Source organism: Lates calcarifer, linkage group LG11 (assembly GCF_001640805.2).
Source record: "Lates calcarifer isolate ASB-BC8 linkage group LG11, TLL_Latcal_v3, whole genome shotgun sequence".
NCBI lineage: Eukaryota > Metazoa > Chordata > Actinopteri > Centropomidae > Lates > Lates calcarifer.
Window position 1 is genome coordinate 18,558,481 of NC_066843.1, and position 27,979 is coordinate 18,586,459.

A 27,979-nucleotide genomic window follows, 5' to 3' on the forward strand; every position below is an offset into this window, starting at 1 on the left:
AGGATGAATTCTAATTACTTTAGTGATACCTTAATTTTTAATCTAGCGCCATCGTCATCATTTTAATTTGTCCAGTGTTTTGGTTTATGACCAAAACCTGTACCTGCAGACCTCTTTGTAACATGGTTAACATTATACCCATTAAAAATCAGCATATTAACTTTTTTATTGTTCATTTATATAATTTGTATTGCTATCATGCTTTTTTAACAGAAGAGTCCACAAGATTATGGAACTAAAATACTTCATCACTTTAAGTCATACTTAGTAGTAAATGCAGAATTAAATCGGGCAAATACAGCAGTCGTTTCACAGAGGGTTTTTCATGTAACTAGAGATGAATTGTCACCCAGAGATTTTCTGTATGTAAATATGTAGATTTTAACTGAATTATACATTAAAGAGCCAAAAATTGCACAAACTAATATTTCAACCCTTCTGCTGCACAAGTGCAGTTATAAAACTCTCTTATAATAGACACAGCTCTATATTTAGATGCACGTTCATCATTACAGAAACTTGCCGTCACATTAATAAAGTATTAATACAGTTCATTAAGTATGGCTAACTCTGTAAAGCTGTCAATCCCTGTTTGTGAAGAAAGGGACTATGATTTGAACTTGCGCAAGGATGGCATGTTTTTTTCCAGGTTAAGGGAGGGAGAGTGATCATATTTTCAAGAGCTGCTCTGATCTCACTCTGGTGTCCTTCACATGCCGTCGGCTGTTGCTGTTCCCTGGACTTTTTCCCAAAGTGTTCCCAAAATGCTTTCCATCTATCTGTGCTGTGTTTTCAGTTGTATTGATGTCATTGCTGTTGTAAACCCTTGCTGCCTCTTGGCGTCACAGTCATTACGACTGGGCCCAGTGCACCATTACAGCAGCTGATGCTGAAATTCAGAGGTAAGATATGAAATATTTAGCAAAGTAAAAAGAAAAAATGTGTGTATGTTGGAAGGCAGGGACAGAAGTGAAGGAAATACTAGAGGGATGACTGAGAAATGAAGAATGACAGAAACAGCAGAGAATTTTTTGGGGGGTAAAGTTATAATGGAGGGAGAGGAAAAGGAGAAGAAGCTGGGGCTTTGGGGGGGGGGGGCAAGTGTAGGAGAAGGTGCATGGAACAGGTGAGAGAGAAATACACGGTGACATTTCTATTGTCATACATACAGATATCAAGTAGAACAGGATAGTCATCTGAGAAAAGGGCAGAATCTCTTCCTGTAGTGCTGTTGGGAATGTGATGGTGCTAAGAGGTTGAGTACCTGCTGAAGACTGTGCCCTTTCAGAGGAATATAATGTGCAACTTGAGGTACACTTCCTTGACTTGATTTGTCTGTTGTCAGGTCTGTTGTATTACATGAAACAAGCTTTAGCTCAAAGGTGTTTTTCCTCTATGTTCATGTTCTATGTACTAAACTAAATGAGGCATTGGAGATTCAATTCTAATGGGACAGACTAACAGTAATACTCAACAAGTTGTGATGTCCCCCTTACAGTAGTAATTCATCGATTCACTATTTCAGTAACTCAGCAGTAAAATATTAAGAAGTGTCAAAAGCAAAACTTGTCTTAAGGCAGGTGGCTGCTTGTCCCTGTTGTTTGACTTTGATCATGTATTGATGCCTTTGGCCAGTATTGCCCAGCTCTTAAAGTTGAAAAATGATTATAATGCTACATCAAGACTTTGATTTGGGAGGTGACTGGTTGATGTAAATGTACTGTATCTTATACCCTGGACCAATGATGTTAATATTGGATATTAAGCCCATGTTGCTAATCCTTTCATGTAGGCTGTTACATTTTATGACATGGAAATATCATGATAAAATCTGGCTACTGCACAATTGTTTCCCAGTTGGTCACTGTGCATGTTTGTTTGTTTGTTTTTTTTTTGCCGTATTAGAAGCATGGCTGTAGGGGTGGCAATGTCATTTAGTTACTTTGTTGGTCGGTCAGTGTATTGGTTCACCGCTTTGGTTCAGACTGAAATATCTTAACAACTGTTGGGTGGATTGCAATGATATAGACATTTATGGTCCCCAGAGGATCCTCTGGTGATCCTCTGACTTACACTGTCACCATGAAGTTGACATTTGTTGTTCAGATAAGATAGATTTTAGTGTCCCCAAAGAGGAAATTTGTTGCATGTGTGCATTCTGTGTGCCTCCACTTATTCTGGTGAAAAAAGCCATTGGATGGATTGGCACAAAATCTTTTTGACAGTTTGACTGAAATATTTTGACAACTACATGGTGGATGGCCATGACATTTGCTACAGATATTCAACATTGCTTGATGATATATTTTAGAAGTTGCATATGACTGAGAGCTCTGGTATCATGTAACAACAACTGGTATATGTATTTATCACTTGATCTGCCTTTTAAATGTGACTTTTTGTTGCTAAAATTGTGAATTTTGAGTTGACAAGCATCACTCAACTTCACCGTAATCTTTCCAGGAGCCAGTATATTTTTACCTACCAAGGGTCTCTTTAGCCACTGTAATAATGAAAAGGTTTTTTTCTCCAAATAAAGTGTGGGGTGGCAGCTTTGTATTATAGATCTAGACCCACTGACTACAGTCCCAACTCAAGAAAAGAAATAGCATTTTTATCTTGGCAGAGTGCAGTGAACAGAGCAGGCTTGCTTTGGAAATCAAAATATAACTAATATGTAACTTGGCATACATGTGTAACTGTAGTAGAATAAAAAGTATAATGTTTCTCTCTGCAATACAATAAAGTATCTTAAATTAAATCACCCAACTAAAGGTAATTCATTTAGAAGAACATGCACGTAATTAATGTCTATTGTCTTTTCATTCATAATGGATCAGTCATGAGGACCAGATAAGCGTCTTCCTTATCTCTGATGAGCACTTTTTATAACGCCTCAGAAATCAGTAAGAAACTAATTTCCTGTATGACTTGTTCCACTTATCCACAGCACGTGGAAGGAACTGAAGCTTGTTCAAAATATCCTGACACCTGAAATAATTGAGTCAGTTTTATGTCAGCACGTAATGAGGCGAAGTGTGGTAATGGCTTCATAATCTGACAGGTAGGAAGTATATTTTCAAAGCAGTGATGTAAAGGCAGGCTCGGAGGGAGATGATGACATCCTTAGAAGGTTGAGAATAGAAGAAGACGTTCCTCAGTCTTCACATGCTCAAAACAGGCAGCCTCATGTCTCTCTGTGACAGCTCCCAACTTGACCTGTCTTAATGTGACCTTTCATCTTGACAAGCTGCAGCTCTTTTTGCTATTGATCTGCCCTTCCATCTCCACGCTTAAATAGGTCAGAGTAAGATGGGGTCTTTACTTTGAAGCCTGTCCCCTTTTCTTTTAATGTCAATTCTTTTTGGACAAGAGGTCAAGAAAGAAAAAAGTAGAGAAGAATGTGCAGTCTATAAGTGGGAGTGGAAAGAAGCGTGTGATGGAGCGCTAAAGAGAGGCCAAGGGAATGTAAGGAAGTTGTCAGGGTGTGAATATTGTTATTGTCAGCCACATCACAGGTTCAGCAAGGTGACATGTCAACAGCTGGCTGATGTGTAGTGTTAGTTGTGAGTTTGTGAATTTATATCATTCATATATTTTTTTTATTATTTAACATGAACAAGTATCAGTGTCAGGTGAAAGTATCTCCACACCATTTTCCATCATTCTAAAGCTGCATAAACACGCAGTTTAATGGAACAATAACATTTGAATTCATGAGGTTTTTTTTTTTTTCTTCAGCACAGTTGATCTAAGATAAAGTGATGAGAAAGAGCCAAAATCATAAAAGATAAGTCACTGGAAAAGCAAAGCTTCTATTATTGGGACATGTGAATTTGCAGGTCAAAGTTCAACAACATGAACTCTGACCTGCAAATGTGCAGGAGCTTGAGGCAAAATCTCCACCCGAAGTTTTTGTCCTTTTCATGCTTCTCAGTGAAAATTAAGGAGGCATGTTAACAGCTGAACTATAAGTACACTGCAGATTTTTAAGGCGGCCTTGTGAATTAGTGGTGTTCCTTCAGTTTAGCAGTCACAAGTATGAGTCAGAGCTGGTGACAATAGGCTGGGTAGATGCAGGGGAGGAGCACCACGTTATCAAACAGGAAAACAAGGGAAGGTTTCGTGAGTCACACATATCAAACACCCCCTCTCGCCTCAAGCAAACCCACCAAAGAGCTCCCTTCAGGTGTGTGTGTGTGTGTGTGTGTGTGTGTAACCCCCCTAACCCCTCATGCAATATTCTGATACACAAAAAATGTGACTGCTCACTGGACAAAAAAGATACACTAAACTAGCACTAAAAATACAGAATATTATAGGCCCGATCTCTCTGCCATTTCTTCACCATGACAACTGCAGATAGCAAAACACATCTCCCTCAAGGGAGGCACAGATGAAGGCTAATTTGATACAAATATAGAAACAAAGGGAATGTTTTAGAATATACCGGTCCATGTGTGTTAAGTGCACATGTGATATATATAGATGTTTCTTTATATATGTGTTAGTGGGTGTTTGTACCACACTTGTACATACATACAGTACATTTACTTTGTCATATATATATGTATATATATTATATATATATATATATATATATATATATATATATATATATACACACACACACACACACACACTGACTGTCCGTGTATGTGTGTTAGTGTTGATCCAGCAGATGTGGGTGGAAAGATGTCCCTGGTCAGAGTGATGTGACTCTGAGCAGACCATCCCTCAGGGCTTCAGACTGCAACACTCAGCCTGTCGTCTCTGTCCTCAAGTTCAGCTCCATTTCATGCCGATTAGAATCATTTCTAAAATTTTCCAGGAGAAAATTTGTTTGCAGATGCAAAATGGTGTTGCATCATGTAATATCCATTCCAACGAATCAGTACACGGAACTAGAAAGAGAGCCCTCAGCATTGAAACAGCACCAATCAAGTTGTCTATATCAGCAGAGGGTTTATCCCTCTAAAAATGATCTAGCTCTCTGTTTCCCTCTGCGTTTTTGCATCTTTCAGATTGTTGTTTTGGTTTTACTGGCCACAATTTCACTATTTTGGTTCAGTCATAGCACTTTAGCATTGTATCCAGCATTGTAATCAGCAGTAGTAGGTAGCTGTTGGCAGTTTGCAGGCTGATAAACCCACTGTAACCTACATTGCCACCAGAATGAATACTTGGATTGTATGAATTGAATTGGATTCATTTTTATATTTAGTTTTTAGTTGGAGCCTGCCACCTAAAAATTCAGTCCAAACAAGAAAACAGCAGCAGAAGATCTAAATTGGCTTGACCTTGACTCCTGCCAACACATAAAGTCTGTTCAGTCAGTGTTTTTGTTGCTGTCCTTGTTGAATGCTTTCAGTGTGAAGCAGCATGAGCTAGAACCATTGAATTTACATGATCAATAACTTAATGCAACTCTGTCAAGTGTCAGAAGAGTGAAGAATAAACATAGAGGCTGATATCACTGAGATAAAATTTCAAACATAAGCTGCATCGTTTGCTGTGAATACCTCGTGTTATTGAAGTCAGTTAAAATTCAGTGGAGGAATGTCGGACTCCTAAAACTATAAAACTACTATATGAAGTGGTAATCACAGAATCTAAATACATGACGTGGCTATTGATGAAAAACTTCAGATCATAAATAGTATCAGAAAAATGGTCCGCTTTCATGAGAATCTTTTTTTCAACTTAAAATTAATTTGAAGTTCCATTATAAAATATAAAATTCAATTATTAATTCATCAATTAAACACTGAAGAAGTTATTATTATCTGCGATTTGTTTCAAGTGTAATTTATTATTGCATAATTTAAATGCTAATTTAAGTCCTAATTGATCAATTTATTGAATGTAAAAATATGTGACTATTCTAGTGGCATTTTCCAGATGATATATTCAACAACCAGCATTTTAGAAAGTGATGATCTCTTCTCTTGTATATACTTATCACAAATAGAAAAGTGTGTGGAAGTTAGTTGAATTATTTTAGCAATATAAATTTTTTGCAGACATCAGCTGATGGTAAGGGCCACATGTCTGCAAAAACACACTTTACTCCCCTGTGCACATGCTCCTACCACACACATTCATGTATTCTACACACACACACACACACACGCACACAGTATCCACAAATACACCCACAGCTCAACTGTAGTAGATTTCATGAGTGCCAGCAGCATAAAGGCTGCTCCCCCTTTCTCTCCCTCCCACTTCCCTCCCTCCCTTTCTCTCTCTCTCTCTCTCTCTCTCTCCCTCTCTCTCTCTTGCTGTGTTGCTCTCTTATTCTCTCGCTCCCTATGCAATTCTTTGTTTTTGCTGCTTGTAGTGCTGTGGAACCCTGTTATACTCTGTTTTTTGTTAATCTCTTGAAGAGAAAAGCCTCCTCCTGTAGATTACCTTTTCGCTTTCTTGTCTTGTTATCTTTCACCCTCCCTCTCTCTCGCTCTCTCTCGCTCTCTCGCTCTCTCTCTCTCCCTCTCTCTCTCACCCTCACCCTGTATCTTCTTCCAAACACTGAACCTCTCACTCTGTCTCTCTCTTGGTCCGTAATTCCTATGCATCTCCCTGTGTCTGAGGGGAACAGGGACTTGATTCTCCCCTCTTCCTCTCCTCCTCCTCCTCTACCACCTCCGCCTCTCCCTCCTCTGCTTCACCTCTCGTCCTCTGGCTTCCTAACGGAGGGATAATGTTCTATTTCCAGCTGGTGATCATGGCTGGGACGGTGCTGCTGGCTTACTACTTCGAGTACACGGACACCTTCCCTGTGCACATCCAGGGCTTCTTCTGCTATGACAAGACCTTCTCTAAGCCCTACCCTGGTCCGGACGACACCAGCAAGATCCCCCCGGTGCTCATCTACTCGCTTGTCACAGCCATCCCCACGCTCACGGTAAGAGTTCTGTATATTTATAAGTGTGGAAGTAAAGGTCGAGAAATAGAAGGAGGTACTTTTGAGGTGCAAGAAAAAAGCATGTAAGTGGGCGTGTGTCTGTGGTGAAAAAAGAAGAGTGAGAAAACCGAAAGATCTTAAATAGAAAGTAAGAAGTTGTCAGAGTTGAGGTGGCATGTTTGAATTGTTGTACTGTATCTGAGGTTCTTATTCCCCCTTCTAATGATTTGTTAGTTTGTGCTATCTTGTGATGAATCATCTCCGATGTGTGTGTGACTGTACCATTGATATACTGAACATATTGGCAAGCTGTGTGGAGGTAACCCCCCTCCTCCCCCCTCTCTTGACAAGCAGGTGTATGTTTGTGTGTGGAGAAAAGAGGAGAAGAGTGAACTCAGACCACACAGAGATGTAATGGGAAATGGGCATACAGATCATTAGAGAAAGAAAAAGAGAGAAGCAGAGAAAGAGAGGCACATAGAGGAGTCAAAGAGACAAACAACAGAGAAAGCAACAGAAAGAAACACTGCAAAAGTTGGAGTCGAGACAGAGCAATAATGGCAGGCAGCAGATGCTGTCTGAGAAGAAAAACTTGACATGATAGGTGAGAAAAGGAGACAATGAGCACAAAGGCTGGCAATTTGAGGGGTGGGGAAATGGGGTGGGGGGTGCATGTTCTGTTTTTTGTGTATGTGTGCGTGCGTGTGTGTGTGTGTGTGTGAGGTTAGCCGTTGAGCCCCAAGTGAGACGGAGGGCAGTGAGCGTGAAATGCATAACACCTGGCACTGACTCTGAGCACAGACACAAACCTGAACAGCTTACATCCCCAACAGACCACAAAAAACACAGAACACCACAGACAGAACCAGCCTACAGCCACAATACAAAACACACAACCTGACCAGATTACATGCAGAGAAAAAAAAACACTGCAAAGACAAGAATATCTTACAGCAGCACAAACAGACACAAATCCAGTTTGCATGCATCAGTTGATGAAGGATGAAGGCTGCAGGTTATTATAATGTGGCACCACTGTGTGCAGTTTCTCTCACTGCCACAATACACGCTGGAAATGTGTTAAATTAAGTTATATTAGGGCTAGATTATGTTTACACTGAAAGTAGACCAAAACAATGTTCATGAGTAATAATTTAATGGGTGCAAATCACTGCAAGTTGCATAAGTAATAAAGTTTTTACATTTGGTCTGTGTGAGTCTGTGTGTGTACTGATTTAGGGACTGTGTGAAAATTATTAGGTAGGGGAGGGGAGTTAGAAAAGGGAGAGTACATATTTTTTCCTTTCGTTGAAGGTTGGGTAGTCTAAAATTTCTGGGAGCGTTGTGAGATTTATTATTGTTAAAAAAAGTCATCAGACTGCCAGTATCAGTTGTTTCAGCCCCAAAATGACATAAGGTGTGAGTGAGTATGATGAGAGCAAAGGAGGAAGTCAGGTGATGTTATAACAGAGTGACAAAGTCTGTGTAAGAGGGAGGTTAGGGTGGATAGGTGGGTCAACAAAACATTGGACTTTGACACACTGTTTTTTCCAACCGAAAGTCAAAGTCACTGTTTGTTTGTTTTTTTTGCCATTCGCTGACCTTAACCATGTGTTTATTATTGTAATAATCACTGTTTTGGTCTCATGAAGACAAAGGTCCGCTAACCTTTTAGAAAGTCATATCACCCAAACCACAATGTTTCCCTAACCTTACCAAAATCTTTTGCGGGTCCTCATGTCAAGTTGAAGGTCCACATAAGATATTAACAATGCTCATAAGAGCCTTGCTTTTTAATTAAATAAAATATATGAACTTCTCTCCAAACCAGTTATTTAGATACATGTTTCTTTACAGTAAATTTTAAAAATCTGCACCATCACTGTATTACAGTTTAACATTGCAGATATATGCAGCAGTCACACCCAAGCACCAAGCTACACTCTCTAGTTCAAACCAAGCAGACCTTTAAAGCTGCCCTGGCTAAGGGTAAATTACTGGGATACTTTGATCTGGGTCAGAGCACATTACTTACACCAGCTAGTCTGCCCTAACCTGTGCTGACAGAGGCCTCGGTGTGTGTAGCAAGCAGTAAGGTAAATACACAGCAGTAACCCCCTGTGATAGAACCAGTCTGGTGCAAATGTGCTTTGCCATTTGCCTCTGGTTTTCAGAGGAGCTTTATCTCTTTTGTCCAGTGAGCAGCAAATCAGAGGCCAGTGTTTGGTGATGAAGTGGCTATACAGCACAAAAGCCAAGTCATCTTAAATACAAAAAGAATCATGACCTTTTATATCACTTTAGGAAAGAGTTTTGGATCTAGTGTAGCATTTTTGCTGCCAAGCAACTTCAGAAGTTTGAGCACATAAAGCCATTGTGTTTTGAACAATTTGACTGTGTCTTTTAATTTTCAGAGATCAGAGATAATAATCAGAGATACACTAAAAGGGCAATATATTATTGCTATTGTACAGCCAGTAGATAAATATCAGAATGGAGATGTAATGATATTAACTTACAGTATAAATAAGGGGACGCTGCCTGGCTGAGTCACTGAACGTAATCAGCCACCAGTGTGTTTGGGTCGGTGCCAGAGTCCTCCAAGCCCAACAGAGGGCACTCTCTCTGTCAGCTCCCAGTAGGGGTCCCACCATTTAATTAGAATCATCAATCACTTTTAGAAGTTTCAGCACATGAAGCCAATTCTCTTCTTGGAGACTGAAACAGAGAATACAGGTCCTGACATTATCTCACCTCAGTCTGTTGGTCACATTTAGTATAGTGTGTGTTCATATGAGTTTTTGTAACACTTATATTGGTAATACATAGTATGTAGTAATGTACGTAGTAATCTTCCTTTTTAGTACAGTTGGTGGACATTCATACTATTTTGTGACACTAATCTTTTTCAGTTTTGCCCAGTATTTGGTGCAGTAGTCCAAATTGTTGGTCCCCAAAGAACCAAAGAAAAACATTCTTGTTTCTACTTTAAGTCTCTTTAAGTTTGGATTTGAAAGTTTCTCCAAAACCAAAGGGTTTGTGAGGTAGACCCAGAGGCTAATTCAGTCTAATACAGCAGCCTTGCAGTAAGTCCTATTTTCACATAGGTTATAGTGGTCTGTTTTTGTGAAAACTGTATGTCAGCCATAGTTTGTGGTGACAAGATAATGTTAACCACTGCACCACCATGTCACCCCATACAACACCATGTATCCTAAAATTGTTATGAATACAGTCATTTCATGATGGTTTAAGGAGAGCGAACGCTAATGATTCTTAGCCCTCTTAGTTACTTTTACTATGCCTATCAAGCTTTCCATTTTTAGTAATAATTGTGGCAAATTTTCCTCAGGAAATTCTGTAATTTCTGAAATTATCCTTGATTTCAAACAGAGGAAGAATGAAATGGTGGCCACTGCTGGCAGATTTTATTATTTGCAGAAATATAACAAGCAGTGGAACAAAATTTCAAGCTTTTGCAGACAATGAATTTGTACTGGATCGCTAGTCGTACTTGCCATCACAAGACTGCAGATTTACAAGAACCATTATAGAAGGTTATACATTTCTATTTTTGTGTACGGTCATAAAATCATATTTAATAATCATATTTTTGTTTAGAAAAGAAAACAAGTAAACTTTCCATCTGCCTTGTTATTAATAGATAAATTCTGGTAGAATGCTGAGATTTTACCTCAAGGCAGCTGCTGTATCTGCAGTGAGACAAATATTCTCCAAACAAATACGCACTTGAGTTTGGTTCATTTTCAGGGCATCTTGAAAGTTTGCCTAATGGAGCCTATAAGCCAGTTAAGTCTAGGATGAATTAACTTATCTAGCATAGATTCAATCTGACAGTGTGTGTGCAAGTGTGTGCTCATGCTCCTCTGCAAATCCTTCCTTCGATCCATTTAGTTTTTTGTCTTTCTCTCTTAATTTCTGTTGCTTGTCCTTTTCACACAGCCTTCCCCATTCCTCATACCAACACATTTCATGAAATTACCTTTTTTGCTTTTCATTCTCCCATCCATCTTTCTCTGTCCCACCTCCTGCTCTTTACCTCAGATGTAGAGGAGAAGAAATCTTTTATGTGACTGAAGTCATACTGAGATAAAAGGCACTTGCAGTGACGAATGAATACTTAGCTTAATAAATAGGAAAATGTCAGCTTTCAGCTTTATTCTGACTCATCAAGTTAAACTCCAGGTGAAGTTCATTCAAGGGCAGGTCATATCCATGTAGTTAAGACACTACTGTGAAAAAGACTACGCAAGCTCAATTTAGTTATACTGCTACCCCCTTCTTAGGAGGACATTATTTGTGAAGGGTTTTCATGTCCTAACCAATGCCTGATTAATGTTAATGAATAATTTACTCATCCTTAATAAATACAAGTCTTATTTCTCTAAAGGTATACTATAGGTGTAGTATGGAACTTTGTCTCTCTGTTGTGACTGACTTGCCCTTTTGTCTCAGCGATTAACTTTACAGTCACAGTAATTTACCAACTAGCCCTGCAAGTAGTTCTTGTATCACTAAGCAGATATTTTTTTCTGGTGTGACTGACACTGTTTACCATCTTGAATTATACTGTGTGACATTCTGTAGAGTTTTATGGATTGGTATATAAGGGAATACAGTCATTAGAATACTAACTTGGTCTTAAGTGAGTGGCAGCAACCCAGTAATTAGCCATGACCAACAGTCAGTAGTGCACAAATGAGGGCTGAACATAATGATCCAGTGACATCCACAGTGTATGTGTGTGTGTGTGTGTGTGTGTGTAAGTGGTTCTTGCATGGATACCATTTTTAACCTCAGAGGTGAGGCATGTCTCAGACACCCTGTACATGTTTAACTGACTGTCACAGAGGTGTCCTGTCCTCACGTCCTCAGCCATAATGTCAGTGGACTGACATTAAACTGCACTATGCTTCACCCAGAAGAACCGTGACCTCACACCAGCCCCGAAAGAAAACTCTCACATTCATGCACAGTTGCACAGACACGGATCAATGCCTTTGTGCCTGTGTCTCTCTCACTCAGTCTTCTCTATCTAAAGATTTTGCCTTCCAGTCCTCTGCCCTATCCATCTTCTCTTTACGTTATTGTATGCCATATCTCCTCTACATAAACATACACACAGTCTAGGCCAGTATGCTGCTACTCCAGGTTAATGAAACAGATGGCAGGGTGGGCTCAGTGGCGGGAGGGGGGGCATTGGTTGCTGTGACACTGGCTGCCATGGGAGCATATGTGTCTGGGTGAAGGCTTTCTCGCCTCTGCCCCTCGACTTCTGTTCCTCAGTCTGTGATGGCAAGGGCAGGGAGACAGAGAAAATGAGGAAAACATATGATGAGAGGAGAGATGGTGTTAATGTGGGTTAAAAAGTGTGGAAATAAATGTAGAAACCAGACTTGCAGCCCACCACAAAAAAAAGAGTAAAGATGAAATCACAGCTCAGAGAGAAAAACCCAAGAGAGACTGATATGGATTCTATTCATGGAAGGAAGAGATGTGTTGTTTTCTTCACTGCACATTAAAGAAGCTCTATCTGCTCTACCTATCTGTGTTGCTGATATCCATACAAAAGTATAATTTACCACAGTCTGCACAGTTCCCACTCTGCATGGAACACAATAACAGATCTAACTGCTCATGATGATAATCACCTACCAAAGCCAGCGCAGGATTGCATCACCATACCATTTTGGTATTTGCATCATCCCTCTCCTTGTTCCATTTGTCACCTTTTCTTTTCTCTGTCACCTTAACCAGGTCCTCTCTTTCACTCTCTCTGTAGTTAGCTTTGCAGTGGAGCTGCCTGCTCCATGTACCATTTTCCTGGCAGGCCTGAGGCGGTTGTTGCATCAAGCTGATTGGCTATGCACTGAACAGAGAGAGAGAGAGAGAGAGAGGTAGAAGGAGACAGAGAGAGAGTGTTTGTGCCTTCCTGTTGCCTATCCAGTGGTTTCGGCAGAAGTCACCCATTCCTGTGAAATGAGATTAGACTGAACAGTGGTTGTCATTTCTGCTTCTTAGCTTTGATCCATTTTTCAGTCAGGCGAAGAGGATAGACACCTTAGGGGTCCTGTGTGGCTGGTGGATTGCCATGCTTCACTCAGCGTCTCAGAGATCTCTGACGAATGCCAGTGCCCAATCTGCATTCACAACAGGGGTGCGTCCCTGCTCGCTACCCTCTATTCTTACGTCTTTGCATGTGGCTGCAGACACAAATCTGTGGTGTCTGTGTGTAACTGTGAACATTTCACCTGCACTCACACAAGTCCTGGCAAAAAAGATTAATAGCATCAAAGCAGGAGGAGGCATAAGTTCTGTAATCAAAATGATCAAACAGATGAACGAAGAAGTGGAAGATGTGATAAAGGCTGTGCAGTGTTCATTTGTCACTGTCTTGTCAAGGGTTGAAGGTTTTCCCATTATTTTAGAATCATTATCCATGAGAAAATATTGCTAGTTTCCCAGGAAATCCAGGACTTCTCCTTCTAATTAATCCTAAAAATAGTTATCCCAAAAACATTCTAATTAATCTTAAAATATTTATCACAGTTTCCTGATGTCTTTCATGTTCATTAGAGAATGTGATAATTTTTTAGCAGAACTAGCAGAACAGAGGTTTTCATACTGTGAGGGAGAGTTACTGTGTGAGGTGAAAGGGAAAGGTGCATGCTCATGTACTAAAACAACACAAATAAGTTATTTTATTTGGCCCAGTGATTTGTCCTGCTCAGTGACATGGTCAGCAGTTGGAACTGCAGCAGCAGCTGTGACATGGCGTGCATGGAGGCAGTAAAGGTACTTTGTTTATCACACAGACATGATAAACAAATTTTGAGTTTTAGTGTGACTGTCGTTATCTCCAGTGCCCATTGTGAATAAACATCCATAAATTGGCTTAGTTTTCTTCAGTGTTGAGATAATGTAATGATTGTTGTCTGTACACCCATTTGCCAAAATGTAAACAAATTGCCATCCACTAGCTACACTGATTTATCCTTTCTCCTGTTCCAGCTGACACTGGGCAAAAGGCAAGGTACACCCTGGACAGGCCACCAATCATTCACAGGGCTGACACATAGAGACGACCATTTAGAATCACCAGTCAACCTAACCTGTATGTCTTTGTACTGTGAAAACTCATACAGCCACAGGAAGAAGAACATGCAAAGTCCACACAGAATGGCCCCAGTCCAATCTGTTGTTTGTTTGTATCATCTCATCAGTTTTAAAATGTCTGAGTGGTTATATCATAGCATATGGCCCTATTTATAGTCCTGACCTGGGGTTGCTGTGTGCAGTGGAAGTGAAAGAATATCTGTTGCATGCAGCCATTTTGGTATGTTGTAGTTTGAAGAATGAGGACATTTCTGATTACTTGATGTTAAGTTGTCACATCAGGACAAACCTCTGCACTCAGTGCTTCTGTCAGTGCTGGTTTGCACTCTGATTCTAAGATGGAGGCCTTCCTGTCTGATTACAGCAATAGCATTTTGGGAAATATACTTATTTGCTTCCTTTTTGCTGAGAGGGTTATTAAGAAGATTGATACCATTCTCATGTCTGTACAGTCAATATGTAGCTGAAAGCAGCAGCTAGCTTTACTTAACATAACAACTAGAAATAGAGGTAAAAAGGTAGTCTGGGTCTCACCAAATTCACCCATACCACCACCTGTCAGGGTGACTAATTAACACATCATGTCTTGTATGTTTAAAAACGAGGTGTAGAGATGACATGTTGTGGTTTCTGGGGTTAATGGGCCTATTATTTTAAGCCATGCAAAACAGTGAGGCTGATATCAATGTGATGAAATTATAATATTGCTGGATCACAGCTTGAATTCCCTGCTACAGTGGCGGACTCCGCCACTAACAATGAGAACTACTATAGAAAGAGGTAATCACAGGATGTACATACGTTGAAATATCTCTTGCAGAAAAAAAAATGCCAGACATCAAAAGTATCTAAGACTGGGTTTGATTCTATGGAAAGTTTAAGGCTTATAAAAACTTAAATGAAGTTTGTAGAAGGTGTCTGTGATCCGTACATATAATCTTCAGTCTTAAGTATGCTAACAAACAGGTGCATGCAGACCCACCAGGCACAGGCTAAAAATCCCAGAGTCATGCAGCTATTTTTATGGGAAAAGAAAAGGGATTTTGGCAAGATTTGCCAGGATATTCAAAGTATTCAACACTGGACCTGCTATTGGGGACACATTCAAGTACATCCTCTGATGACCCTTTGGTAAGTGGGATGATGGTGGGCAAAAGATGTAGCAGGACAAAGAGGGAGGGAGAGAGGGAAAAAAGAATGATAAATACACAGTGAGACATAAAACAGCTAGCAATCCCATTGATGCAGATTTTTGAGGAATGTAACAGCAGATTTAGGAAAAGGGGGCATGAAATTGAACTGGTTAAAAATGGAAGGATAGAGACAAGGAATATATAATCTACTTTTCCTTCCAGTGGGAAAAACACAAAGAAAGGTGAAAGAGAAAAAGAGTGGTAAGAGAGAGGGAGAAGGATTAGTGATGCTGCAACACAATGATGAAGTTTTTCTTCTATAAGATGGAATAAATCTATACTCTGTAGAGTATACAGTAACAGTATAATACTACAAACAAGTGTTTGGACGCCTGGTTCTCAGCAGGCTAACAGTGGTTACTATGTGTAATCACACTGCTCAGTGGAGCAAGAACATCACTGTGTGTGTATGTTTATGATGTGTGTAAATGTGTATGCATGAGTGGGTGTGCTTTTGCACATTCCTCCACTTTTGTAGACGGAGTAAGGTTTGTGTGAAGTGCCCTATGCCCCTGTGAATGCATTTGTTTGCCTGTCCATCCATGAACAAGATCTTGTTCTTTTCTCAGTCGTCATACTTCATCATGTCAGTGGATTGAAATACATGCACTCATCTGTATTTTGTCTGTATTTTCAGTCAGTATCCTGGATTAACAAGCTCCTGTTAGCACCCATTCCACACAGTCAGAATCCTGGTGAGAACCACATGTTAGTAAAGGTGATGGTGACAGTGATGTACTCAGACAGGTGCAGTGTCTTTCGTATCATCCATTAGCTCAAATCTCACATATACACTGCATTGCAGAGATTGAGGTTGCCGTAGATGATGACAGATAATGGGATGCTAGTGACAGCTAGGCATCTCTTTGTACTTTACACATGAATAACTTCCCCAGTCTTGTCAGAAACAGTAGGTCTTACGGCTGCAGAGCTGTGTTTCATAGAAATGGCCCTGCAGTTGGTCTGTACAATACAAGAGCTGTGGCATACTTTCATTAGGTTAGATGCCAGAGAAAGACTGAATATCTCACCACAAATGGTTTCTGCTAAATAATTCATTCATGAATTATCTTCTTTCTTGCCTTTTAAAGTTTAGCATTCATTACATACTGGTATTGAGAGACAGGGGTAATTTCAGACAGAAGCTCTGAACTGCTTTTTCTTTATTGGGATATTAAAATCACTTCACCTCCATCTGGTCCCCCTCTTTGTAAAACATGATTAAACTGTAAAGGTAACAGTCTCAAGGGTTTTGGGCCCACTCTGAAGACTTTCTCACTTTTCTCACTGGGTTAAGGATAATTATATGTAGTTTTTTTTCCCTCTAAACTTTATCTTATTTAGTAATGAACCATGTTTTCAAGGGCTGTAAGACATTGCATCTCCACAGTCACCAATAAACTATTAAGTGTCAGCCTGACATACCAAGTATAGTAAATCCATAAAAAAATAAGGATAGTGTATGCTTTCAATAGTTGTAAAGACCACAATAACAGAGTAGTTGGGTTGCCTTTTAGGATTAGCATTATATATAAGAACCTAGTGTCAATGCTTCTTGCAGCATTAGTCCATTTTATGTAATGGCTCTACCATACATTGTATTTCCATCTGTTTCCATTTGTTGTCTTCTGTTTGTTTTCTGTTTTTTTGCCACCTTTTTTATCACTAACACAGGCTGAGCAGTCAGTAGCTATTTGCAGAAGGGAACACTAATGGAAGCAATCTGCATCTCGCTGTTCTGCTGTAATGCCATCGCTCAGGCTGATTTCAAGATGCTTGATTTGTCTCTCACAGCTTTATTGACATCATTGCCACATGAGGATCATACGACAGCCTGTTTGTCTCCTGCATCCTCTCCTGTCTTTTGAATAACTTGCTGCTTCAGACAGTCCCTACAGACAAACTAGTGAAGCTGGTTTTACAAAGCAGTTTCTCTTTTTTCCAGCTTGTTATGTGCACATCCACTGTGTAATCAATTATTTCTAAAACTATGTATAAAAAAATATTTATAAATAATAAATACATTTGTTAATCTAAAGTCTTTTCTTTCTGCCTCTTCTTCCTCTTCAGTAGTGTTCCTCTAATCGCTCCTGCTCTCGTCTTGCTCTCTTCATTCCCCAACTCCCACTGCTCCCACTGTCATCTCCACAATCCTCCTCATTCATCTCATTGCTCTGAGTAAAACATCCCCGCTTATTGTCTTCTAATAGACACGTCTTCATAAAAAGGCCCAGTCTGAATGCACGCTCACATCTGACTAATACTCGCTGTCACAAATTGAGATCTGATTACTTACACACACAGAGCAGAATCCTCCAGCTTCCCTGTGCGGCCGAAAATGGGCTCTGTACTCATGACGCTGTTTGCGCACGCACACAGAATCAATCATGTCTCATATCTGTGTTAATGTTTCATTCCTTCACTCCTTTCTTGTTCTGCGCCTAAATCATGCATGTAAGTATGAATGTAATACATTGTCCTTGTATACACTCACTATTTTTCCCCCAGTCTTGAGGCTCATCCTGCTATGACACAGCATCATAGGCTAAATCATTCTCTGTCCTGGAATGGCATGTTTCTAGATGCATCTCCATTGTCAGTGCATTACGTAGACCGGATGAGCAGTTTAATTTCAAGGAATTATAATCCGCTCGTCCCTAAACTACAGTGACAACCTCGTCATATTTAACTGTGAATCCTTGAAGGAGCAGTCGGGGCAGAGGCGTGGAGCTGGAGCGCATCCCACTGCAGCAGAGAGAGATAATTTAGAGATGTTCCTTCAAATAATGTGCTACATTATTCACATGTATGCCATCCACACATGAATAATGCACTCCTGCAGTATTACCCTAACCCTGTCACCTTTCTACCTTCCCTATGCTGTTCCTCTCTTGGTCCCCTTTCCTGCTGTATTCTTCAGCTCTTTTCAGTTAATCTGTCATAAACTCTCCTACTCTTATCTCCAAGGGCAGTAGTAAGGAGGACAGTGTAGCTGTTTTGTATAGTTTTTGCACATGTTCAATCGCAGCAAGCACCACCAATCAGAAGGTTATGGCACACCATAAAAACATTCATTTTTGATATGAATCAAGATTATGACTAAATAATGTAACACATACTGATGAGTTGAGCAGATAGTCATTCACTTAAATCATCAAATTAAGTTGTTTAGAAACATTGTTAGCTGATTAACATTTACTTCCCAGCATGTGTGCTGTGCTGTGTGTGTGTGTGTGTGTGTGTGTATGTATATATATATATATATATATATATATATATATAGGGAAACACTGTTTTGAGAGCTCAGTCAAATCAAACTGAAACCCTAAAAGTGGAGGGGTTGGGGCGGTTGATTTTCACTCTAAAGAGTCCTATCACAAATGCACAGATTAGGCATTCACTGTGACTAACAGAAAAGAACTTGTGGGGCAGTAGTATATGCTTCTAAAAAGGCACTACCACCCACTGCTTCACAAAGTGTTGAAGAGTACTTGTCTGTGAGTGACAGCACTCTCACGACTATCTCACATTTTGTGGTATACACATGCTCAAACCCTCCACAGACCAGCAGTCCCCATAGAAGCAGCTACTGTGTGTATTTTAATTGCCCCGTAAATGGTTGTCCGCAGTGTGACTGTGCCCCTAACATCTCTGATTTGAAGCCACTGATTAAACCCCCTCAGCTTTGATTTCATGCTCGTATTAGTGTTTAGAGGGTTGCCATGGAACACCCACTAGGGCCATGTTTCACTAATGGAAGAAAGCACTCGGCTGGGCACGCACTTCACAGCCCTGCTGCACTGACTGGGCCCATGCATGTTATTAACTCATTTGACTTGGCTGGACCCACTTAGAAATGCTCTGAAGCACGAGAAGCACTTGGCTGAAACACGATCATGATCATTTACATCTCTCTTTGTCTCTGTCTTTCTTTCACTCTGCGGATCTTTCATCTCCTTTTGCTTTCTCTCCTCAGACAGCAGTGCTTCAGACATTGTCACAATGGGGGGGGTTATGTTAAATGTGGAAGAGGAAGAACGAGGCTGATGGGTTTGTGGAGTGCGGTCAGCATTAAAGTGGGTTTCACTTCTGTCACAGCAGAGCATGGAAATTGTCAGGATGATTTAAGATTAAGCATATCTCTGTCATAGATGGTTATTCATTGAGAGAGCTCAGTTTTAGTCAGTGCCAGCTTCTCAGAAAGCTGCAGGCTCTCATACAGATGAGTCTCACAGTCGCAGTCCATTAAGGGATCATCAGCCTGGAGAGGCACCACTGTTCAGACTCACAGGGAGTGAACTGAACACAGTCACCTGACTGAAACCTCTGCCACAAGCCTGATGCTCCTCACAAAGGAAACAATAAAACTGTGAGCTCCCTGTAACAATGGCTGCTATTTCTGATCACAGAAACTTTCAGACTGCACTGAGTTTACATCTCTATCCAACCGCAGCCAGGGAGTCCACGCTCATTAAAACAGATGATTAAGGTGTCTAATTAGGTTAATTTGCACTGTGAGCTCTGAAACAATCTGAAATCAATCATCGGCACAGGGTCAGTCATGGTCACCCTCATTGTTGAGCTGCACCTGAACTATGGTCAAATGATTCCTCTGTGTAGAGCTGCACACTGCTAGAAGTTATTTAAGATAAACAAACCCTGAGTGTAATGTCATCCTCCCTAATGTGAGAAATGTGAGGATACCAGATAGTCTGTAATCTGCATTTCTGCTGTTTTTTTAAAAATATATGACCGGTTCTATACTGCGTTTACCATATTATTTATTTAGGGTGTTAGCAGGCTAACATTTGTTGATTAGCACTACACACAAAGCACAGCTATGTCAGTAGTTGTTGAGATAATTCAGTCTCAACCAGAGCTGTGGACTGAAGGACAGCATTGCAATTACTGAAACCATGCTGCTGAAATCTGTCAGCTGTAGACTTTACTGTCTTACAGCTGACCTTTGACCTCTCTGTGTGTAAGGGTGTGGTTGCCGTGCAATACATTACATGCAAAACATTAAATGGTATTGTGAGTGTGGGTATAATATTACACTCAGCACTGTTAGACACCATTTCTGTGTTTTCTCTCTGTGCGCAGATTCTCGTTGGAGAGCTGTGTGCCTTCTTCACCAAGGCAGAGGGAACCCAGGAGAAGACCATTGTCACTGCAGACTGCTGCTACTTCAACCCCCTACTGAGACGCATAATACGCTTCCTAGGTGAGCATGCTGGTTTGTATTACACAGCCTCTCTGCTCTTTACAGGCCTGTGAAAGGCCATTTTTGTGCCTCTGTGTGTGAGGTTTTGTCAGGAAGTGTGAAAAACAAAATGAAAAAGATCAAAACAACATGAAAGAAAAGGTTGACTTGTTAGAATGTAACCTGCTACACTTGAGAGTTCATCAGCCAGAGCTTGCACATGTAGCTGTTAATTGGATGATAAACTGTGATATAATCTTTGAGGTAAGATAGTCAGGATCATGGCAGCAAGTCACTCATGAATATTAAGCAGTCTGCAAATTTGCATCTTAAACTGAACCAGCTGAGATGAAGGCTTCTATTGTGATTTCAGACCTTAGCTGATAATAATGTGTAATGTGAGGCTATTTTAAGAGGAAAATCTCATTATCACCTGTTTAATCTCATAGTGCTGTTACATGGTTTGGTATTGCTCTCTGTCAAACATGTAATATGCTTTTCTTCATCTTCTTGTTTCTCCCTTCTAACTCTGCCTCTCTGTCATCCTTTCCACAATTTTCCTGTCCACTACCCAACTCTCCCTCACACCCATATCCAACCCAGGCGTCTATGCCTTCGGCCTGTTCACCACCACCATCTTCGCCAATGCCGGTCAGGTAGTGACAGGAAACCAGACGCCTCACTTCCTGTCAGCCTGCCGACCAAACTACACAGCGCTGGGCTGCCAGTCCACCATGCAGTACATCACAGAGCGCCGCGCTTGCACAGGCAACCCGCTCATTGTCATGTCTGCACGTAAATCCTTCCCATCCAAGGATGCAGCACTCAGCGTCTACTCTGCAGTGTACACAGTGGTAGGTTGGAGCATTCTTGACAAGATAGTGTGAGATAATGCTTCTGCAAAATGCTTGCTGCCGACTGAAACCGTGTTTACTTCTCCTCTGCTGATGTTTTTGGTTTCACGTTTACTTTATTCTATGAGACTGAAGTATTTAATTTTTTCTTGCTGAGAAACCCCTAATTTAAAGGAGTAGTTCAACATTTTGAGAAATACACAAATACCTTACTAAAAGTTAGAGAAGAAGTTGATACCACTCTCATGTGTGTACAGCAAATGTGAAGCTACCGGCAGCATCCAGCTTAGCACCAAAAGTGGAAACCAGAGGGAGCAACTAGCAGCTAACAAAATCCACCTACCAACACCTCTAAACTTCAGTAATTAACATGTCATATTTTGTTTGTTTAAATAATCCAAAGGTGAATGAACTGAACAAGATATAATGTGCTTAACAGGGTGCTGATAGGCTGATTTTGTTACATTTTGACAGAGCTAGACTGGATGTCTCCCCCGGTCTTTGCATTAAACCACTGGATGTAGCTTCATATTAACTGTACAGACATGAGAGTAGAGTTTTTTTTTCTCCCCTATAGATTTCACAGACTGGGTTGAATCAGTGCTGCACAGCCAATATTTGAGCCCCATGCATTATCCCTGCTTATTCATATGACCTTAAATCCATTATCTAGCTCCATTAGTGTGGTCGCTGGTGGCAGTCTTCACAGTGCACATGAATTAATGAATCATGAGGAATACATAACTCTTAAGGTGAGTTTAGACTGAATGCAAAGAGATTTTTACCTTGCGTTTTTCATGCAAGTAAAGATCTGCTGCAGTGTGTTTATTTGGCCCAAACATTGTACCAAGACGTTAGCTGTCGCCCCCCAACTAGCGATCTGTGCACCAACTCAAGTTGTTATTCTGCTGTTTTCACGCGATAGCTCAGACTTCAAACTGACCTCAGATATGATCATATCTTTCTGTCATAGTCCTCCAAACCCTTTTCATTTTTTCTTCTCTCTGTACCTTTTTTATTTGAATCAAACTAGCTTTTTAGTGACTAAACATTTTCAGCTTGCATAATTTCCTCACCTCAGTTGGTGCCCCCAAGATCAAATATGCATCTGTAAACCAAAAAATGAATCTTGCAGTCTTTTATGTGCAATTTCACTGCCTCTAAAATTGTTGTTTTGTTGAGATAATTTTCTTGATTTTAATCAGAGGAAGAAGTACTGTTTCCTTCATTACCTGGTTTCTGAAAAAACCTAGTCAGATAGTAATGAGACAAACATGCTTGTGTGTCTTGTGTGGCTTCTTGTGTTTGTTGTGTCCTACTGTGCGTGCCCTCCTCTGTGCCTTTCTGCAGATGTATGTGACACTGGTGTTCAAGACCAAAGGCACGCGGCTGACCAAGCCCACCATCAGCCTCACCCTTCTCTGTCTGGCCATGCTAGTAGGCGTGGTCAGGGTAGCCGAGTACCGGAACCACTGGGCTGATGTCCTGGCAGGGTTCTTCACCGGGGGAGCCATCGCTGTATTTTTGGTGAGGAGAGAAGTCTGAGAAAATAAACCTGAACGTCAGCCTAAATGTTTCAGGTCCTCTCTTAACTCTTCTTCCTGGTCTCTGTCTCCAGGTGACTTGTGTGATTAACAACTTCCAGCAGTTGCAGCCCAGTCTTCCTCCACCACGACCCCAGCGACCTGAGTCCGTGCTGGGCATGCCCATGGTGACGCTTCCCTGTGTGGAGAGTCCACTTGAAAAGTTAAGTGGTCCTCAGGTAAGGGGCGGGGGTGGGTGTGAGGCACGGCTGTGCTCACAGAAGAGGGGCAGAGATACACACCCCTTGTCTCTTACCTGAATCCGTTGTCCTCCTTTTTTTCCTCCCAAAAAAAGAACAAACCCCCAAACATGCATGCTCCGAGCCCCACCTTGCATCCTCAAGTCCCGACAAAAACCCAAGTGAATCCCTTAAATCTCTGCACACGCAAACCTTGTTGTAGGCTGACACGAACGCAGCTGAGATTTGTTCTACTGGTGTGAAATGAGCCGCGGTTACATTTCAGCCAGAGGATTGAACAAATTCTAGTGCGAAAGAGGCGCTACTCTACTCCTAAACCCTACAGTGTTACACATTTTCTTGTTATCGGGGATTTAGAGAATCACTTAACTCTGTGAGGTGAGTCAGCAGTTTGGCTGACACACTGGAGGTGTAATTTACCATTTGGATATAATGCTAAGCAGTTGGCTTGAGTAAAACTATGAATTCAGTGAAAAGTCAGAACAGTTGTGGAGGTCCCGTCAAGTTATATCTGCTCTTCGACAATGCTGCTTTTACTGAAGAGATTTTCTCGAGTCCTCGTCCAAGTATTTAGGGAAATGTCTTGCGTCCTCTCTGGTCTGTCACTGTCACTAACCCTCACCTGACTGCCTCTTTTCCTCTGTCTCCCACCTTGCCTCTCTCCTCTCAATCTGCTCCCTTGTCCCTCACTCTCCTCCAGCATCCCGCACTCTCCTCTTCCTCCCCACTTTACAACACCTACGTCCAGCCATTCTGAACAACTTTAAATCTTTTTTGCCTGTCATTGTCACTCCTCGCTATCTCCGTCATCCGTCGCCTTATTTCTGTTCTTGCTCCGTTACATCTGTTTCCTCCTCCTCCTCTCTTTCTCTCGCCCCTCATCCCGTGCATTGCTCTTGATTATTCTTTTCTTCACTTTTCTCTTTTTCCTTCGCCTTCTCTCTGCCCCGTCCTCTCTCTTTCTCACTCCTCTCTTTCCCCTGCAGACTCCGCGGGGATCTCCGTTCACCGAGATCACATGACCATCAGCCCTATCGGTTCCCCGCCACCCCCGATGTCCTCATACCGTCTCGCTCCATTTCCAGCGAAGTCTAGACCAGTCGGAGCAGCACTCGCCGCACTGTGCCGCCCATCCGGCTGGGCGGTATGCAACGCTGCACCGCTCCTATTCCACGCAGGTCTAGACCTCTCCCAAAACAAAAAATACAACACACACACACACACACACCATCCTGTTGCCCTCTCTAAACCCTGGGGAACCGATAGGCAAACTCTTCAAAGACTTTCTCTTTGCTGGATACCCAGTAAAGTAAAATGCTGAACATTCAGTACAGAGTCAGGTACATCTTTTTCTTTTTTTTCCCCATTTTGAATATTCTAATTAAAGACTTTTTTTGTATAAACTCTATCAAGTGAAGCTCACTTTCATCTTCAGTGGTGTGCTCTGTAAGGAAAAACACATCAAACTGTGACCACTGAGAATGTCCACTGATTTTTTTTCCTTTTTTCTTTCACAACTGTATGAATGAGTTTTCACTTGTTTGAAGGAGGCACATGCTGAAAGCTAAACGTGATGTTGACCCCCTCTGTACTACTCCCAGGATGCAGCTTTGATGTGTGCTGTCAGGAGTTTGCCATGTTGGACCAAAGAAACCCACTGACGGATTTGTGTGCTGCTGAGATTTACCCATAAAAAACATCCTTTTAGCAAGCCATACAAACACACACACTCCAATTTCTCCCCATCTCTTTCTCTCACCCTCTCTCCTTATCTCGTCCCATTCACACACACGCCATCTCACACACACACACACACACACACATAGAGTAGTCTGAGTAGGAGTGCCCTAGCCAGCTCAGCATGAAGTTTACTCAGATCAAAGGATTCATTTCATATCTCTCAGCAGAAGCACCAGACAAAAGCAAACAGAATGAAAGTACAGACATCTTCACGTGGCTATCCTCTTCATGTTTTTTCTCTCAGATGGTTGCAGCTTCGCCAAAACCTGATGTGAAAGACAAACACATTTGATAAGACAAAGCCAAGCTCCCGACTGCAGGTGGCACGACAACAGTGAGCCAAATAAAGTGCATCACATTCAGGAGCAAATATTTGTTTGTTGTATTCTTTTGAGACAAGGAGCCTTCATACAAAACACTTCACTTTCAGTGATGCTGACAGACTTTTTTTTTTTTTTTTTGCCGTTTTTATTTCTCTGAAACGGCATCGCTCACCCTGAACTGGTATTATTTTTTCACTGAATCTGGAAAAGATTCTCTATAGTTATGTAATTATTGTGATTATTTTCTGCAGTTTTATTAATAGATTTATTTATTGACATGTACATACAATGTGATTGCCATAAGCGCTACATGTGGCGTGACAGTTTTGCTGATTTTGATTTGCACACTCCCTCACATCCATGGTTTTTACTCACTTCTCCTTTTTCTCTCCAAACGCATCTTTTAACAATTTTTATTTAGCTCTCTTTCTCTCTCTGTGGCGTTAGTATCTTGACTATCACTGTGCTGTGAAATGTTTCCCTCTGCTGGATGACACACACACACACACACACACACACGCACACGCACACATGCAGACAAACACACACTAGAATAAAGACCTGTTTTACAGAGCACACAAATAGACAAACATATTCAAAAGCACACACATGCACAATCACACTTATATCCCCTAACCTAGTTGTTACTGTACGTCCCTTCCCCTTAAATCCACTTTCTAACAATGAAACTTGTTTGTATGATATTGTACATAGCTCTTTTTTGTATTGAGAGTGTGATTTTTACACAAGCATTACCAACACTCAAGTGTAGAGATTGGGGAAAATCTTGTATTTATTATGATGAAAGAGAGCAGTGTGTATGAAGGTGCTGAACCACTCTGAACCAACACTGGATCGCTTGGAAAACGCCCACATTACTCACTCTTTGTATCAAACTACTTTAACTTGCCCAGTGGAACAAGGTCAGACTGGGAGAGCTGTTTAGTCCCAGTTCAGATTCTACGTGTTCAAAACTTAATGAACTTTCTGTTTTGAATTCTCAGCATAAATAGTGGGTATGAATACAGTTTTCCCTGTTTTTTGTTGTCAAATCTACAGAAATGTTCAGAGTCAAATATACACAGTAACAAACATTAGCATTCATTTGGTTGTGTTACCCATCCAGTTGCGTTACTGGCCACCTGATGAATAGAAGTTACTTCTGTCTTACATCTAACTTTGTTTGCTGTTTGGACCTGGCCAGGTAGCACACAGTAGGTTTATCAAAGTTTTTATTCTCTCTAGACAGCTGGCTGCTGCTGGTGGAAACGAGGTTGATAATACCACTGAGACTGAACCAAATAGTGAAGTATTGGGCCCTACAAGCCAAAAGTGTTAACTATGTGTTACTACTTTTAGCGAATTCTTTCACCGTACACATGGTCATGTATTGTTGTTAATACGAAAAATATCGATTAGTACAGTTTTAAACATTTAGATTTGACACCCTTGTGGTTTGGTTAGAAATAGCATCTCAAATATCTAGAAAGATGATTTCTTTGTAAGATAGTCTATAAACACATTAGCCATGACAACTTCACAAGGTGATTAAAGAAAACCCTGGTAGCTTGCTTAATGTTAGCTTCATTGATTTTAACATTTGTCTGAACATTAGACCATGTCTGTGTCTGTAGATTTGACAACAAAAAAGTTTGAAAATTATATTCACATCCACTATTGCTTGAAAAATGTGTGCACACAAGATTTTTAAAAAAGTCTTTGGCGGCTCTGTAGATCTATGAACCAGGAGGATGTTGACTTTTATAACTTCTATGTACAGCATAGCCACAAAGGATGTGTGCTGTATTACCCTTATATATTATCAGGTTGATCCCAAGCTCTTTTGTCTCCTGTGAGAAAGAAGAAGTAGAGATATACTGAGCATTTTGTACTTGTGAGAAGTTTGACTGCACTGTATAGAGGGAAAAAGAGATACTCTGGTGGTTCAGATGGCCAAGCCACATTTATACTGTACCAGATACTTACAGAAATATGAATTTGAGTCAGACTCATGACCTTTGCTGCATGACATCTCTTTGTTCCCTCATTTCTTTCTTGTCTTTAATGTTTCTCTAAAGCAGACATGCCAAATAATCAAATAACCCTAATGGAAAAATAATAGTAAAAGTACCTAGTACAAGTGCAAGCGTCTCATTTGTGCAAAATCTCAGTATCTCTTCAGCAATGCAGTCAGTTAGTATCTGAGTCAGTGTTCACTGTGTGAGCCCTGCCTTAGTACAAGAAATACATGAATGGGATACAAAAGAATACACACCAACAGCAAAACAGCCTCCAGAAAGAGCCAGATTCTCTTCAGGTCAGAATATGTTCTCCTCTGGTTCGACTGTCAAACACCACAGCTTTACTTTCCTGTAAAGTCTTTAGTAAGTCATGTTTTAAATCAAAGAACAAACACGCTGCAGTTGACTGACATGTGAATAAAAAGCACGATTCTCCTTCAGATCTGCAACTCTGAGAGAGACAACACTTTCCCTTTGATCCTGTTGCAGCAAACCCTCTGTTTTGTAAAGATTAGTGTGATGAGAACAATAAATGGATATTGCAATAAGAAAACCTGTCTATGTCAGTGTGTCTGTGTTTGTTTTGTTACATATCCACACAATGATTTGTGTGATTTTGTGTGCGTGTGTTTCTGTGAGCGTGTGTGTTCTTGTGTAGGTACACACAGGTGTCCAGTATGTGTGTGTTGTTTGTTTGTGTTTGTGTGGCATTCTTGGTTGCATTATGGGTAGTGTAAGATACAGTGTTTTTGGAGCTTAACCAACGCAAGGGACTAAAAATAACTATACTATATAATACTGTCTGCCTCTGCTGCTTG

The 27,979-nt window shown here is 40.8% G+C and overlaps 1 protein-coding gene across 5 annotated transcripts in view; it reads left to right on the forward strand.

Moving 5' to 3' along the window:
- Positions 1–27,720, forward strand: part of plppr2a (phospholipid phosphatase related 2a) — a 46,691-nt gene extending 18,971 nt beyond the window's left edge. For 4 of the 5 annotated variants that reach the window (XM_018698683.2, XM_018698685.2, XM_018698682.2 and 1 more), the window contains 6 exons: positions 6,719–6,907; positions 20,341–20,461; positions 21,044–21,294; positions 22,645–22,821; positions 22,913–23,040; positions 24,064–27,720. In XM_018698683.2, the coding sequence (XP_018554199.1) occupies positions 6,719–6,907; positions 20,341–20,461; positions 21,044–21,294; positions 22,645–22,821; positions 22,913–23,040; positions 24,064–24,172 (975 nt within the window). In that variant the 3' untranslated portion in view covers positions 24,173–27,720. Of the gene's footprint in view, positions 1–6,280; positions 6,908–20,340; positions 20,462–21,043; positions 21,295–22,644; positions 22,822–22,912; positions 23,041–24,063 lie in introns of those variants that run through there. The other variant, XM_018698687.2, reaches the window with a different exon arrangement.
- The last annotated feature ends 259 nt before the right edge of the window (positions 27,721–27,979 follow it).